Source organism: Falco naumanni, chromosome 9 (assembly GCF_017639655.2).
Source record: "Falco naumanni isolate bFalNau1 chromosome 9, bFalNau1.pat, whole genome shotgun sequence".
Classification (NCBI taxonomy): Eukaryota; Metazoa; Chordata; class Aves; order Falconiformes; family Falconidae; genus Falco; species Falco naumanni.
In genome coordinates this window covers 42,665,345-42,682,658 of record NC_054062.1, presented here as the reverse complement: position 1 = coordinate 42,682,658, position 17,314 = coordinate 42,665,345, and the positions used below count along the sequence as shown (strand labels likewise).

General features: G+C 39.8%; 1 protein-coding gene across 12 annotated transcripts in view; it reads left to right on the top strand.

Moving 5' to 3' along the window:
• The window catches only part of LOC121093538 (pulmonary surfactant-associated protein A1-like), a 31,531-nt gene extending 16,250 nt beyond the window's left edge, over window positions 1-15,281 (top strand). For 6 of the 12 annotated variants that reach the window (XM_040605990.1, XM_040605991.1, XM_040605989.1 and 3 more), the window contains 6 exons: window positions 5,245-5,370; window positions 9,125-9,265; window positions 11,846-11,993; window positions 12,573-12,689; window positions 13,912-13,974; window positions 14,719-15,281. In XM_040605990.1, coding sequence (XP_040461924.1) covers window positions 11,861-11,993; window positions 12,573-12,689; window positions 13,912-13,974; window positions 14,719-15,095 — 690 coding nt within the window. In that variant the 5' untranslated portion in view covers window positions 5,245-5,370; window positions 9,125-9,265; window positions 11,846-11,860 and the 3' untranslated portion in view covers window positions 15,096-15,281. Of the gene's footprint in view, window positions 1-5,244; window positions 5,371-6,066; window positions 6,269-9,124; window positions 9,266-11,845; window positions 11,994-12,572; window positions 12,690-13,911; window positions 13,975-14,718 lie in introns of those variants that run through there. The other 6 variants (XM_040605994.1, XM_040605993.1, XM_040605995.1 and 3 more) reach the window with 4 other exon arrangements.
• Window positions 15,282-17,314: the final 2,033 nt, after the last annotated feature.

Below are 17,314 nucleotides of genomic sequence, written 5' to 3'. Positions count from 1 at the left end.
CTGGGCGGGCTAATGCTGGGCTTCATGGAAGTGGGCGTGCAGCAGGCTGAATTTCAGTGAGCAGCCTTAACATAAAATACTACTACGGAGCCACAAAAAATGTGTATGTATACTGTCTCACAGGATTCAAAACCCTAAAGCTGCCCTCTGTTCCCGTGTTGTTTCATCTTAGTTTGGTCTCCTATTTACCCTTTACTATTTGGATACTCATGACAACTTTACCTTGATGGGTCTGAGTTGTTTACATTCTTGTCCCACCCCACCTCACAGCTTGTACTTGAGCACATTTCAGAGATGTGCCCATGGCAACGAGAAAGGGAAGGAGGGGTAAAAGCACCTGCTCCTGCTGCAGCTTTCCCTGCCGGGCTGCCCGGCGCTTGGCATACCTCTGGGCAGCACCTCTGCCGCTCCCTCCCCTCCGCAATGTTGGCCACCTTGGCCTTGTGCTGAGATATGTATAAAAAAAGGCTTCATGCAACCTTCCCCGCCCACCCCAGGAATTACTCTCCAGCATATTTTCGGTTGAACTTTTCTTCTGATATAACAAGGAAAGCTAAACTACTCCAAGCTGCCTTAGCTGAGAAGGGCAAAGCACCAAATTTAGTTGGAAATCCTGAAATCTCCTAAACAACGCTGTAATGAATACATTGGTTACTGTCTTGATTCTCTCCTACTTTGCACTTTATGGATCCAAGAACACCTGTGCAAGGGTGTCCCACTCAGAAGTGGTTTGATCAATGCTACTTCGTTTATAGATCGCAACCTTTTAACCCCTCTGTTTCCCCTTTTGCCTCCCCACCCTGCTTAAGCAGCTACGTGCATTCACAGAAGCAAGGTAAAGAGCGTAAAAACAGGAAAACAGAAAGGCAGGGGGGGAGAAGTGATGCATTTTTTGAACCTTTTTACCTTTTATTATAGACAGCTACAGCTAAACTTCCTAAGCTTGCTGAGTAGACCTTTTATTTGTGCATCAGAAACTAGCAGAGCAAACATTATCCTGAAGCCTCAGATTGCCCTCTCTGCGCTGTATTTTTCTAGGACGGGGTGTTTAGCTGAAAGCACAATTGCCAGCATCTGGAGAATCTCTGCTTTCACTTTCAAGACTAAAGCATGTTTCTAGCTTTCATGACTAGTAGTGAAAAAAAGTTAAAAGTCTTTCAATTCTTTGTTCAACAAAGAAAGTGAAAGTGTTTGTTTCTTTTTAATCTCGTATTTTAAAGTCTACCCTAAAGCAGAACTTGTATTTTATACAAATGGGGATTAGATGCCAGGATCAGCATGGGCTGCTGTGGACACTGTGGGGCGAGAAGAGCTGCCAGCTCATCACGCAATAGCAGTTATGTGAGAAGTTTCAAACGTTGTCTGCAACACTTAAGTGTATTATATATCACTTTACTGAAAATTGTATACTACGCTCTGTCTTGAGTTACTGGGAGTTCTCCAGTGGTTTTGAATGCTGGCAGCCGGGAGGTTTATCTTTGTCAAGTGCTCTCGGAATAGTTCTGAATTTGGCCTTTATTTTTGGCACATTGTGTGAGGCGTTGGGAAGTATAATAGTTTACGTCATTTATCTCTGTTACAGTGGCACAGTATGTCACTCTGGGAAGGTAAAAGAATGTAAAAGATGGGAGTTATTAGACAGTTGAGCCCCATTTGTGTGGAAACATAGCTGGGAAAAGAGATGCCTGAGGAATGTGATGTACCATTTGCATGGTAACGCTGTTGCTGAAAGAGTCAGGAGCACAGTTGTTCCCTCCAGGTTTTGCAAACTAAATTTTAGAAATCAAATACTTAAAATCCACTTCAGCTTTAGAGGATTGCCCAAGATAATAGTGGAAAGGGACTGAAAGGGGCACTCTGTGTACCCAGCAGGCTGGGCTCTGCACAGGGCTGAGCACGCAGCTGAAAAGGCACAATTAGGAAAAACCTATGCTACACTGATTCTGATTTTCTAGCTTGAACCCCTGGAGACAGTTTGGTATGACAGACAAGCAATGAGACTGCTTTTTTTTTTTAAAAAAAAAAAGCATATTTGAAGTGCTCTTGTGCAGATTCCCACTGCTGACAAACAAGCATATTCCGCCCACCAGCTGCTCATGCTGCAGGTGTGTCCCTGTCGCAGCCTGGTCCCTCACAAAGCTGAGGCTACAAGGTACTCAGCCCACTTTTATAGAGAGGATGCTACAGCCTGCTTCCCTCTCATGAACATAGGCAAGAATATTCAGAGAACAGGCAAGTATAAGGCTGGTGATAGACATGGGAAACCACCAAGGCTTTCAGGAGATGGAAGAAAGGCAGGAAAAGGAAAATATTATGAGCAGAACAGCTGCACCCATGATTTAGCACAGTTACCCGAGACTATAGGTCTAGACCTTTAGGTAGGCTTCACTGTACTTGTGGCATGTGTGGTACCCTGATGTGAACAGGCTTGATTTAGTTTGGGACTTGTTTGGAATCTCATGCCTCAGCTAAAATGAATGGAAAAAAACAGGCAACAAAAAAGCACCCAAAGCTGTGCCGCAGTTTGGTAACAGTATGGGTAAGCCAGCAAACTGTAACAACTTCCATACTTACTGCTGGGGAGATAATATTTGAATTAGCTAATGGCTTCGTAGTTGCATGGTACATACCTGTGTTGGGACCCAAGACAAAATGACCAGAAGCTGCTGTTTGCACTTTTGCATTTCGGATGGAAAAAGTAATGGAGATGCACATAGACCACTGTACAGGCATGCATGTATTTGTCACACGTAGCAGAACGGGTTTGAAATCTCTAGGGCAGGCTCCACTTTGTATTGCCTCACTGAGAACAGGACAAGAGCTCTTTAACCAGGCAGCGAGCAGCTGGAGCACAGGGGCAAGATTTCTGCATGCCAGCCTCCTAGAATGACTCCTCAAATCAGAGTGGTGAATGCCACACCAAATTTAAACATAAACAAATAAAATTCAACAGGTAGGTGAAATGGTTATTAATAATTTTGTAGAGTTTCTCTTGTCTTACTAAGAAAAATGTTTAAGCTTCAAAACTGCACCTAAAGCTGCTATACAGGCTGTAAGGAGTGACCCCCTTGGAATAACAAAAGTATATTTTATTAGTTAAGTAGTTGACATTTATAGTTATTACAATTCTCAGAGTTATTAAACATGCTCTTTGATTTGTCATGCAAGCTAAGTCTGCTCTGTTTTAATAACCTACTAAACAGTTTTAGTTTGAATCATTCTGGCCTCAAGCAAAATTCAAGATCTCCTAGTTCCTCCCAAGAGAATCTGAGGTCGCAGGGCTCTGTTCATTCCCATTTGTTTTCTTTTTATTTCTCTGGGTCTTTATGCCTTGCTTTTATTTGCTAGATGAATTCCAAGGGGCTTTAATTAGCTAGCTAAAAAAGAAAATGCACTACTGAAAGGAAGCAGATGGGAATGTGTTTCTTCATGCAACTTGCGCTGCAGGTTGCAGGGGCTTGTGCCCTGGCTGAAGGACCGTGCTAGGTGGCTGTTATCCTAACCAGCAATGGAACAGCCCACCTTTTCCCTCTCGATATCTGATTAGAGAGAAGAATTTCCTTCCAGTGATTTCTCAGCCTGTCCTTCTCCAAGTTTTCCCATCCCGTACTGTTTTTCATTCTTCTCCTCCACATTTTACGTGCCTAAGGAAGCTTTCAAAAGGCAATTAAGTACACAATCCCTTTGAAGGTCACTGGAAATCAGAAGATTTTTGGAAGCGCGGGTGTTAGGTGTGAGACTCAAAGTCATTTGCGTGTTCCAACCTTACTACATAGTGTTCCCTGAACCATTCTGTTCAGTACAAGAATACTCTTTGCTGATGAAAAAGGGGAAAAGTTAAGTACTTGGCACTGTTTTGTTCTGTTCTGTGTGGATATTTTCGTGAAATCTTAAAAAAAAACAATCAGGCGAAAAATACTACTGGATGTTACAATGCTTTTTGAAAATGCCATAGATTCGGCTGCTTGAATTTCAGTTACAGTGCAACAGTCTTCTAAGCCTCACAAGTGAACAAATATATTATGGTTCATTGTGCTAATCTTTCAAGTTCTCGATATCAGTTTTTCACATTTTATAATCAGAGCAAGACTTTCAGTATAGCCCAGACTTAACAACAACAGGCAAAATGGTATAAGAGGAGTATAGTTTCAGCAACTATTATATATCTCATACATATATATATATGGGGATATATAAGCATGGCAAAAGTTTGCAGGGACAGGTCATACTTTTTATTAGGGCACCAAACGTAGGCCATAAGCTTCTATTTTGGATGTGAAGAATTTTTGTGATCACATCTCACCATTTTTTACTGTGTCAAAGATGGTGAAAACACGAGTTACTGTTCTTCAGGGAGCATCTCTAAATATGTGTTGAAGCAATGCAACAAGCATTGCAAACAATGCCAATTTGGTGGGAAAAAAATTCTCTGTTAAGGGAATCCTCTCAATTTTAACCTGTTTCCTTAGTCAGTTGCTAATTATGAAGTGAACTTGCCCTCCAATTAAATCCTTTGTATTATCTCTTAGCAGATGAGTAGTCTTGATCAAATCTCACTCTGTAGGAAAATCCAAAGAATTTCAACAAGCCCTGTTTACTTTCTTTAAGAGTTTGGCTTGCAACGTCTTTCAGAGAACTTAGCAAGGAAACCAGCTTGTAAACAATGAGCAAAACTCTAAGCATCTTTCAAAATTTCAATATCTTTTTTCATCTAGGATTTCTGAAAATTTAGCAATAAACAAAATTTCTGCAGAAAATTGTGAAATACCTCTCTTTAGTAGTTGGGCTCCAGAATATTCTGTTGTGGATGCCCAGCTACAGTCAGGGAATGCTCAGGGTGAAAGGAAAAGGGTTTTAATAGATGTATCTGGCCCCTCGGGGAGCCAGAGCTGCTTCTCTGGAGGTGAAGCACAAAGCCCTCAGTGGGATTGCAGAGGCTGGGTGGCTGCACGGCTGTGCCTCCCCAGCCCAGGCAGGTGCCCCAGAGCTCTGCTTGCATGGAAACTGAAATACTGAAGTGCCTTAATATCTATCTGCTGCCAAAGAGAGAGAAAATGTTCCTTTATAATTTTGCACTAATTAGAATCTACAAATGTGCCATTACAAAAGAAACAGATTCAGTATATTAAATGTTATATGCTTCAAGCAACACAATTAGCTAAAACATACAGAGTTTTGTGTTCAATCTCCTAAAAAGTTCTGCGCAAAATGAACTTCTGTAATACCCATCATCTTAATTTTCAGCTCATAACAGCAATAACAACCACGATATGTGGTGCTTCCTGGTAATTCATTACCAGTTGGGGTCCCCTCAGTAAGATGCAAAATGGCTTCATTTTACGGTGACCATCAGATCTTAACAACAGCTTGGTGAGTTTATTATTTTCATGTGTAACTCTGTATTTTCTGCCATGTGTTTTCAATAACACATTTCTCCCAAGGACTTTGAATTTCAATTGCAAATAAAATGTTGACAATGCTTTTGGATATATACGTTGTGACACTTATCAGCAAGACATTAGATGGGCCATTTCCCAGCAATAGCAACATAATAACAGTTTAGCAGGATTTTTTTTGCTATCTGCAGGCAAGATTATATTTATTTTAAATTGATAACAAGGGCCAGGTGGCTGTTTATAAGGGCAAGATATGAATTACGAGCATATGTTTCCTAGGCAATGTTGGCCAGTGGCTGCTCAAGCATAAATTGCTTCCTATTACCGTTTTGGATAGGAGGGACACAGTACAGTTCATCTCCATGGGAACACGACATGTCAGGACACCTCTGTGATTACTCTTCGCACTATTTCCAGTAAAAAAGCCAACCCGGTATTTATTCCATCATGACACTACTAATTGATATTGCGGTGTGTAATTTTGTTGTGTTGTTGGCCAAGGATAAGGAATCATCTCCCCGTACTGTCGTGTAGCGTTCCCAGAGGGCTACATGCTTGGCATGGAAGAAGCAAGGAACTACAAAGTCAGTAATATGGCCTATAGGATATACAAATGAATTGATGCTGGGGGGGTGGGGGGGGGAATGGACTTTTTCAATGATCCTAGGGATAGCATCTCCCTAAACTTTAGTTTCTTTAGCTGTGAGAAACAGGTAACATATACAGACCTGCTGGAAATCATTATTAGGTTGTGAAGTTGCAATGAGATTATTTCTGGGATTCTGTTTGTTTCTAAAAGGACAAGTCAGAAGCTGATTACAGCATGGTTCAATTTTTGCTAAACCTGGAGAGAGAATATGAGAAGGGAGAAGGTGAGAGTATTTGTCCTGCCTCAAGGAAGGCAGAAGGCTCTCTCTAAAATCTGCTATGCTATGCCAAAGCAGGAGCTGCTTGCTGGTTTTGTTCTAATGTGCTCTGGTTGATTTTCTCTCATTTTTTTTCGAGGTGTAGAAATAATTGTTCGGTCAAAATGACTTGTCTAACTGCTTGCTTAACATTTTTGTATAATCCAAGAGGGCCCTTTGCTGATGTCCTCTAGTATGCTGATAATGAATCTGTGCTTTAAATCAATTGCTTCAAGTGTATGAGGAAGAAGGAATGAGATATAATCTGAAAACAAAGGACGAGTAGTTCTGTTAACATAGTTTTAAGTTACAAGTTTTTGGCAGGACAGAACCGTGCCTTTTTAACAAAAGCTCTGAAAGACCTGGGCACCCCTTTTCTTGGTAGTATAGTTTGAATTTGCTCTTCCTAGAATGGGAAATAGATTGAAAAGGATGTGGGTTTTTGAAATTGAATTTCTTGAAGTTTGATTTTTCTTTTTGTCTCTTAAGCTTATGTTTTCTGTACTTCATAAGAGCAATGCCATGCAAGGGCTCTTCAGTACAGTGTGGTGGTGCCAGTTTTTTTAAATCCGCTACTCCAAGCTCTGTTCCCCATCTTTGCTGTCCTCTCTTTAGGATTCTCATCGTTTATATTCAGCATTCCTTCTTCTCCTCCATCCACCTACTTACACCCAAACCTAGGCATCTCTGCCCTGGGATCCACTCCCCAAAACAACTGTGTGTTACTAGGCTGACAGCATGTCGGTGGTACCATGCTTGTTCATAAATATAAACACGGCTCATCAGCAATTACATTCTTCTTGTGAGATGCTTATCCTCAAGTTAAAGTGGCATGTCTAGCTTACACGCAGCAACAATACAAATGTTAAGACTTACCCACAGAAGACCTTTCAGTATTGGCAGTGTAGTAAGGTCCCACACTCTCTACGTTTTTCATATCTTATTCCTGCATGGATGCACTGTAAACTAGCACAAAACTAATTGCCAGTGTTTGTTGTTTTCCAAAGGCAGGGGGACTGTTGACCTTCCCGAATGTATTGTTTAGATTTGTCTCAATAATTTTAAACTGCAAGCAGGGAGGAGACAGCACTTTATCCATTGGGTTGTTTCATTACTTAACAGGGCACATGTGTTTAGTTCCCTATATTTCTGGTGAGGGCTTAAGCTGATGCCAATGAGTCTTCTTAAAACGGACTATAGGCAACAGAGTCTGGATGATTTTAAGATCTGTAGCAGCAGAGCAAATAGATTACAGTGGGAATACTAGACAAATATAGAAAAAAAGAAGAATGTTGTTTTGAACAAGGTAAAGATGGAGAATTGACTGTACCTCCTTACCACACAGATGCTGTGCCAAGGACAAGCCCAGAGACCTGGTATCAGGAACTTGCAGCACAGCAACACATTTAAGCTTGATGTCTCACAGACTGCTTAAATAAACTAGTGTGGCTGCACAGCACTGCATTTTACGTGAAAGAGTGAGGCATATCTTTACGCAGATCAGGCTGTGATAAGGTGGTTACTGATCAGCTCATTTCAAAACAGTGTGCTGAGCAAAATGGAGAGTTCGCTTTGTTTTCTGAAAATTAGAGGTTTGAAGTCTATATAAGATTGGTTCTGATTTTGAAACCACCTTGGCAGTTATCAGTTTCCAAATTACTCTTTGAAGAGTGGCGTGCACAGCTGCTATATAAAGAAGCAGGCTTTCTGGGTACACGGCACCTTTGAAAATCAGTTTTTCAAAGATTTTTTTCAAATTCCCCCAAGTTCTCCTTTGCTAACACTTGAGCCAGGCCATTGCGGTGTTTGGGTTTAATTTGCTGGCATTAACAACACAGCGTTAGGGGACATCAGAAGGAATCTTACTGTTCAGAAAGGATCTGGGGCCTGCTGAAACCATTCCGGTTTCCCTGGCTGGGTTTTGTGCATGTTAACCAGCTGAAGAACTTCAGCCCTTACTACACAGGTTTACCTATAGATTTCAGAATACCGTGACCCCTACCTATTCTACAGGGTTGCAGAAAAAATATTTGCTTGCTTTCTTCCTTATTCTAGTATATTTGTTTTTCTTAATCCTCTGCCACATAAGCAAGGAAAGTAAATCTAATTATTAAGTAATCTCACATGCTGGAATACGTTTTAGATTTCTTATCAGCTTCCATTGTGCAAGTATAATCTGACTCATGGGAGAAGAACTGTTATCAAACGTATGTTTCTTTGGAAGTTTTGGTACAAGATAATAATTTATAAAGTTTTTCTACATCTTAAGCCATTATAAGTCATGTTTTGCTCATGCTACGCATGCCTGAATGGACAGAAATAGTGTGTAGCTGGTGGGGCTTTACTGATTTCCCTGATTAATCTTGCAATTCTTTATTTAATTTTTTTATTAAGTGTAAACTATATTAGGTGGAAGGAACAATATAAATCTGCAAAGATTTACCATGCTGCTCATGTATCAAAGTTGTATGTATATGTGGGGAGGATATGCAGGGGCAGGGATGCCACAGAAGAGCATTAACCATTACAGCTGCTGCAGAGTTACCTGGAAACTGGATTTGTGTGAGACTCTGTTCTAGTTTCGGCTGGTGGGATTAGAGGTTCTGTAAAATGACTAACCTCCGTTTGAAGATTTGCTGCATATCGGGTAGAGGAAGGACTTGAACAGATCATTTTTAACACATATTTGTGAGTGTTAATTGATCGTTTGCTAAAAAGGACACTGGTATTGCCTCAATTGGCTGCCTTTCTTTTCTTTTTTCTTTTTTTTTCTTCTTTTTTTTCTTGGCTTTTTTCCCTTTCTTTTCTTTCCTCCTTTTTAAGAGGGAGAACAAACCAAGCTGAGCACTTTTAACTGCAAGGAAAAGCTCACAGTTGTGAATGGAAGTGGATTTAAGTGACTAAGTGACTTCTAAAAGGAATCACAGAAACATCGAGTACACACAGCTAGAAAATGGTGTTAAGGTAAGTACATTAGATACAGAGATGGGAAACAAAGTCTACAGTTATTATCAGATCACACTATCTGGAAGGTAACGTGCTTCCTTGCTTAACAAGAGCACCTTTCCTTCTACAAAAGCCACTCGTGGTCATGTGCCATTTTTGCTTCTTTAAAAACAAAGAAGAAATTTTTACAATATCACTTAGAATCATCAAAAGTTTCTTTAAAATGGTATACATTCTGTATGCATCTAAAAATCTGGAGTTTTCTAATAGTTCTAGGTTGTTTTGTCTCCAACTTTGGCTTTCTATTATAAAAGAGACATTTCTCAACACTTAAAATTGTTCTCAGTATTTACATACTAAGTGTGTAAGCAAAACCAAAAAGGCTCATTCATGATCCCATTATCCAGTCCCTACTTGAGGGTGTCATTTAACAGACACACCACTATATAAATGTGGAACTTGGGTGAACTGCCTGTTCATTGCACTTTGAAGGCAAAGGGTAAGTTGAATTTCCTTTTAATAAATCACAAGGGACTTCAGCTAGAAGGCAAACCTGTTCTTTTTAATTTCTGTGGTCATATTTCCATTTTAAAATGAAAATTTCCTTTGTTAGTATTTTTTTACTTTGCTTATATTAGCAATTTTAGTAGATGAGGAGATGGTTGAAGGACACCAGATTGTAATGACTGATGAAGGTCATTAAAACCAAAGAGCTTTTTTTTCCTTTTTGCTGTATAACCGCTCAGGACTTTGACTCTGCATCATAATCCAATTATGAGCTGGATGCAGCGGTCCATTCCCTGAATGATCAGCACCAGATGAAGAGTACCTGTTGTAATTGCATTTCCTTATCTCAGGGATGTTAAGTATTCCTAGCTACCTAAGGTAGGTTTCTGTTAGAGACTTTAATAATCTGCTCTCTGAGTCATTGGCCAGCATTGTCAGAGGTGTCTGCTAGCCTTCAGTATAGCAAAGGGTAAACAACCTGAGACACTTCAGATTCAACACATGAAACTTTTAGTACAGCATGTGCGTTCCTAGGTGGACTTGAAATTTCCGCTTGTTAAAGTGGAATAGGAATAGAGATGCTGCTATTAAACAGATTCTATATGCAACAAAATGCTGAAATTCATGATGTGATTGAATATTCTTATGTTCAAGAGTATGTCCCGCTGAATCGATATTGAGACATTCCCTTTGAAAAAACAAGTGAACTTTGCCCTCAAAAATAGTTGATATTGATGCAGATTTAGAATAATGTCAAAAGCCTTCTACGATGGAGTCAGTCTGCAAGATAGAAACAGTCCTTTGTTTTTTTTTTAAACTCAGTCCAGTTTTAGTTTATCCATTTTATAAATGATGATAATAATAAACTGATATTTTTATTTTGCTTGGCTTATATGCTTTAAGACAAAATACCTTGTTTTAACTGATGAACCCAGGTGTTAATAACCTTGCAGCATTCAAGCCAGCCAAAGTTTTATTCCCAACTCTAAGTGGAGCCGATTTAGAACGTATTATGTGTCAGTTACAATATTCAACTTTTTAAGGATAGAAGTTGTTAAGACAGCCTCTCTAATTTGTGCCAAAAGAAAAGTTAAGTTGTGGGTGTTAAGTTAGATATTCTGTGTGAGAGTCAACCCATCAGGGTCATCTCATTAGAAAGGAATACCCATTCTGGCATCGTGAACCTTTCTTTATCTCTCATTATTTTAACCGAATGATGCCAATGATTAGATATCTCCATGCCATAGTCTCTTATAGGCCATCAGTCCAGGTTTTATAACTGCATTTATAATGCTGCATAGCAAAGCTGCATTGTAAATCCATGATCTATATAGTTCCAGAGTGCTTTTTAGTCATGGTATCTCAGCACTGAAATTAAAACTCTACTTAATGTTCTATCTGAAAGGATAAAATAAGATGAATAGGCCTATTGCCAAACAGCAAAAATGTATTTTCTACAAGACTAACTGACATTTTCAAGCTTGTGGAATTTTGTTCAAAACAAGATAGGAATGTCAATTGAGCTATAAAATTTTGCCCATGTGGAAAAACCCTATCACTCTACTTATTTCAAATAAATGTGTTTCAATAGTACTGTGCTTAAAGAGATTGCTAACTAGCTCTGAACCACCACAACAACCACTGTAACAGATTGTGCCTTTCAGGTTGGCAGGAGATGCATCTATGTTTCATTGAGTGATTATAGCCCTTACAGACAGCTAATGGCTTAAGCGTGATCGGTTGCATCTGAGCCCATCATTTCTCCGGGATTAATCCAACAAATAGTCAGTGATAGCAAAAAGGATAATTTGTCTTCACTACTCCCAAATGTGTGGCTGTCGTTTGGTAATGAGCATACCAATCTCCATCAGTTTAGAAACAGGTTTGTGTGTAAGCCTTGCAATGGTAGCAGAATAAATCTGGGTAATCTCTTATACCTAAACTATAGGCTCTATTTAAACAAGGGAAGAATTGTAATTTTCAAGAAGGGATGAAGGGACAGGAGAAAAAAAAAAGTGTTCTGTTATATAAGCCAATGCCTACAATTTCTTACAGAATCATTACCTGACAAATCTGTGGGGTTTCTTACAGCTGGCCTGAGCAATCATGTTGTCTTACTCGTCCTACATGCTCACAGCAGTAGCTGCTTTGCTAGTGACTTGTGATGCACAGCATAAAGGTCCAGGGATTCCCGGGCTGCCTAGAAAACATGGCCTGAAAGGACAGACATATCTGCCAAGTAAGTACACTTCCTTTTTTTTTTTTTTTTTTAAGAAGTCCTTGTCACGAAGGCTGCATGAATAAAAACAGTTATAATACAGAAGGACATGTGCCCTCAAGGAAGGAACTGCATTAAGCAGAGGCAGGAAAACTGAATGGAGGAAATGGTCAATTAAGTATTTTTTTTTCCTAAAATATAGGCCTCCTCTCTTCTGGTAGAGGTGAGGAAATGAACAGGTTATCAATATGTAGACATGTAAATATAATATATATATATACACACACACACACAAATCTTTGTACTTCTTTTCCATTGACTTTCCAAAAGGAATTACATCATTCACTGCAGAAGCTTTTAAGTATGAAAATAAATATTAATCAAGTATTTACAAGTGCAATTAAAAGGAGTCTAGCATGTTTCTCTAGTATTCAAAGATGGTATGTGCAAAAGTATTCTGGTAAGGAGCACACTTTGCACTTTCAAATTTTCTAGGTAGAAATTTTTTGTTCGGGTCCATTACCAAGGCTAAAGCACTATCAAAATTATTCATAGATGTAATGCATTTTAGTTTCAGATTAATTTCCATTTTATCCTGAGGTTCCCAAAATACGCATCAATTGGAAAGAAAATTATGCATCCCTTTTCCAGGGGATCCTATGAGACCTGGAACCCTGATGGGACCTCCTAGAAGAGGCAATCGTCCTTGGGCACAAGGTGAGAAAGGAGCAAAGGGGATATTGGACCAACACGTGAAAAAGGCTGATGTCCGTGTAATGTTCTGTTGGTCAAATATGTTGTTTTCTACAGTCTGTGAAGTGCAGTGAGAGCTGCAACACTGCAACTCAAAGAGAAGGAGATGCAGCAATATTTTGTACTTCGATACTGCCATTTGTTTTAGTTGTGAATAATGAGAACATGATCATGGGAGCACACTAGTAACTATTATACATGTAGGACCTTTGCTACCCACAGAAATTTGTATGAAAAAAGTATCTGCCTTTCCAGTGAGTTCCCTTCTGCAGTGAGCAGTGCTGGATGGACTGTATTTTACACAGTCTATGCAGAAACCCTGCTATACCAGTGTTTATGGGTACCATTTAAAATAAAATCCCATTGTAAAACCACAAAGCATCCACCTAGCAGATAAAAACCAAAATGGCATGGTGCCATAGGAACTGTTCCCTCCCAAAAATCTCATTTGTTCCTGTTCAGTAACAATTATTAGAATGAAATAAGAGGAGTGCTGGGGGGGCTCAGCCTGGAGAGGAGGGGGCTCGGGGGGGCCCTTATCGCTCCCTGCAGCTGCCTGACAGGGGCTGTAGGCAGGGGGGTCGGGCTCTGCTCCCAGGGAACAAGGGACAGGACAGGAGGGAACGGCCTCAGGTGGCACCAGGGGAGGGTTAGATTGGGTGCGAGGGGACATGTCTTCACCGAAAGGGTGGTCAGGCACTGGAACGGGCTGCCCGGGGAGGTGGTGGAGTCGCTCTCCCTGGAGGTGTTTAAAAGCCGTGTAGATGTGGCACTTGGGGACATGGTTTAGTGGTGGGCTTGGCAGTGCTGGGTTAAGGGTTGGACTCTATGATCTTAAAGGTCTTTTCCAACCTAAACAAGTCTATGATTCTGAACAAATTCTCTTTGGTAAAGCCACTTTCACAGACATGACAAGCATAAGGCTTCAACCTAAAAAAGTTAATTTTCTTCTGTGCAAAGAGGAATTGTCAGCATTTCAAAGGGCTGGAAGGTTCTGTTTGTTTGCTTTAAGATACATAACAACAGTGTGAAAAAATACTGAGGAAATATTTATTTTACAGCAGATGTTAAAAAAATCCATTGTATGCTAATTCGTTTTAGAAAATAATCAGGTTTCTCCAAGGAATATTTCTTATCAGCAGATCCTAGTTTTGTTTTTGTATAACTTCTGTTTTTATCTGTGTAGCTCTACCTGAACTCTACAATGCTTTGGCAATATTGAAGCACCGACTTTCCCAACTTGAAGGCGGTAATTTTTCCCATTTTTACTTTTTCAGCTCACAATCACAATTTAATGCAATAGGCAATATTAATTATAGAACCATAACTTGCAGGAAAGAAATCACACTTGGCAATGGTACTAAATCTCAACCTCCATTTTCTCATCCAAAGCAGGGGAGATCCAGACTCATTTTTTCCTGGAGAAGCAGATTTCTCTCAGGAACACTACCGTGTATTTATTCTAGTTTGATTTAGTAAAAAACCAACCAAACAAACAAAACAAAAGAATCACACTGAAGTTGCACTTTCCACATGGATTCATGGGACCTCCTCAGCTTTGTATCACATTGCTAGTATTTTTATCTATCAACAATCAGATTGTTAAAGGTGGGTAAATTGTTTTGTACAGAGAAGGAATTAATAAAAATTATCATTTCTCTCTTCCATGTGCACAAATTGATCCTCTCTAGGGAGTGCACACAATATAATAGGGCCGATGGCGTCTGTAGCAAATGTTAATGGGGTCATCCTTGTTTTGGAGACCAGGTGAGATGGTCACAAGCAGCATAACAACATACTTAGTCAACAGCTAGTGAATTGATAAAGTTTATATTTACTCCTCTTCATCCCTTACTCTCATCAGTCTTGCCCTCTGTTCCTCTTACCACTTTTCAATTTCTCTTCCTTTCTTGATTTCTCTGCCTTTGCTTTCTCATGAATATGCCACAGGAAATTTGAAAAGCTAACTAGTTTTTTTCCTTTCATGTTTTAGTGCTTGCTTTGAATGGGAAAATAAGAGAAGCAGGAGAGAAAATAATTGCCAGCAATGGGAAGGTAGTTGGTTTTACATCTGCACTAGAATCCTGTGAAAAGGCTGGAGGAACTCTTGCAAGACCCACAAACAAGGAGGAGAATGAAGCTATTTTGAGTTTTGTGCAACAGTATAACAAATATGCTTACTTGGGCATTAAAGAGCATGAGAATTCAGGTCAATTTAGGCATATATATGGCACACCTCTAAATTACACCAACTGGCACAGAAATGAGCCTAATGGCAAAGGGACAGAACAATGTGTAGAGATGTACAGTGATGGGAGCTGGAATGACAAAAATTGCAACCAGCATCGCCTCATAATCTGTGAATTTTAAAGACTGGCCCTTCAGCCACCTCAGAGTACTGAGACAATGAAATTGCCTGTGGCTCAGGTTTATGCAATTTTTGCAATTATTCAATGTCAGAAAATCTAAAATGAATCATCTTACGGTATTTTTTATCCTTAAGAAAATGCCAAATGTGGTAGCTGATTAACTTTAATTAAAGTGTGCCTAGTCTGATGTGTTTGTCTCTTTTGGAGGGTTGGGAATAGCTTGGAAATAATTTTTCATGGCAGATCGTCACTGTAGCTTTGTGAAGATCTAAGGAAAATTCCAAGATTTGGCTTGGGATATTGGAAAAGTCTGAAGTTTAATTGTTTCTGCCTTAAGAGATGCACAGAGGTTGATCTCAGTGGAGCAACTATGGTCTCTGGATTATAGGGTTTGTATTGTGTCATACTGAAGCAATCACCGATTCATTCGGCATCCATATTTAACTTTTGCTTTATAAAAATGTTAATATTACCAGTTACAATTAATTTTCATAGTTTCAGAAGCTACTTTCAATAAAACACTAAGGTAAACATTGTAATAGATCCATGTAGACAGAGAGATATGCGTATAAAATACTAAAGATTGCATTTTGTTACTAAAACATCACATTCCCCTGCAAAACTATGACCATTGCAGTGTCAGAAGGCCACCTGTCTTCTACCAAACCACTGAACAACCACATAATATTATGGGGGGGGAGCAGGTAAGACTGGAGCAAACATGAGCTATTTGTCTGCTGGTGTCGTGCCGAGCCACCACACAGTCAGACTGATCGCTCATGTGATCAGCTGGGATCAAGAAGCATCTTTTCACAAAAGATTTTCACCACTACTCAGTTTGGGTAGCTGGCGAGCAGTGGGAGCTCAGCAGAGCACCACAAGCAGCAAATCCTCACACCCCTACCTTGCAGTGAGAAAGTCCTGGCATCAGCCCGTTAACGTTTTTATGCCACCTGAGGCTCCCCTCAGGAAGAACTGGAGGCAAAAATATATGCATAAATACTTCTACTTCATCTTCTCCTCCTTCCCTATGTTTGGCTCCAAGCAGGAAGCCCATCGGAACCCAGGCTTGAATCTGGGCACTGTTGTCCCTTGTCCCTAGCCTGCAGTAGGAAAAGATGGGATCTATTCACGTGGTCATTTCAAGCCCTATGAAGCAGGGAAGCTTTAGCATCTTCAGATGCAGGAGGCAAGGGGATGTTTTTGGCAGCAAAGGATTTATGTCCAGCGCTAGCATACAGCACTCCAGCTGTTCTGAGAGCAGGCAGGGACTTTGACAGTACACCCAGTGCCAGGTGTGAACCTGCTTTACAGAACAGCTTCCTTTCACAGCTCTGACCATGATACCATTTAAAATGGGGAGGGAACAGATCACACCATGACCAAAACTGTGACTTGGGTTATTCTGAGAAACAAAAAGGCTAAACTAATGCCTTTTAAGCCTGCTTGAACGGGTGGGCGGTTTACTTAAAACTACCTCTACCTCTTGCATTTTAATTATTAGTATTTTAATGAGTAAACCTTGTTAGCAATTTCTGCGACTTTCAGCTGCACAGATTCTTTGTTAGAGCAAGGCGATTACCTGGCATAAGGTGGCATCGTGGTGGAGAAAGACAAAACAGAAACCCCCCACTCTCCTAAGATGACCTTTCATTACCTGAACCCATTTCAGAAATTCATTTACAGAGATTTCCAACTAGATTATCCTATTCCTTTACTTAATAGATTATTTCCACCACCTTTGTGTTTGCAAAATGACTATACAAATCTCATCTTGTTAAAATCCTTAATGTGTAAAATCTTAAAATGGCTTAAAACACTATATCAATCACCTATTTCTAAACAGATTTAGACTTTAAGACTTGGGTGCTTTTTATCCAGTTAAGAAAATTAAGATTTTTTTTTTTTCGGTCAAAAGCTATTTTTAATCACATCAATAAGTAGAGTATCTAAGCTAGGTCTCAGAATCAAATTTCTTTCTGCTTAAGCCATTAGTACTGGGGGGAAAGAGAAAAAAAAAAATCAAACACACACATGCTGCTTAAAAATACAAACGCCCCAGATCCAGTCAAAGAACTGCTACGGAGCCCTTACCACTTGGTAAGGGCTGTAACCACTGAGAGCTGTAACATTTCAGGTAATTGAATGCAACTCCGCAGTTATTTTCATAAATTCTCTCCATAAAACATCATACTCAGCTCTTCCTTTGCTATAGTCAAG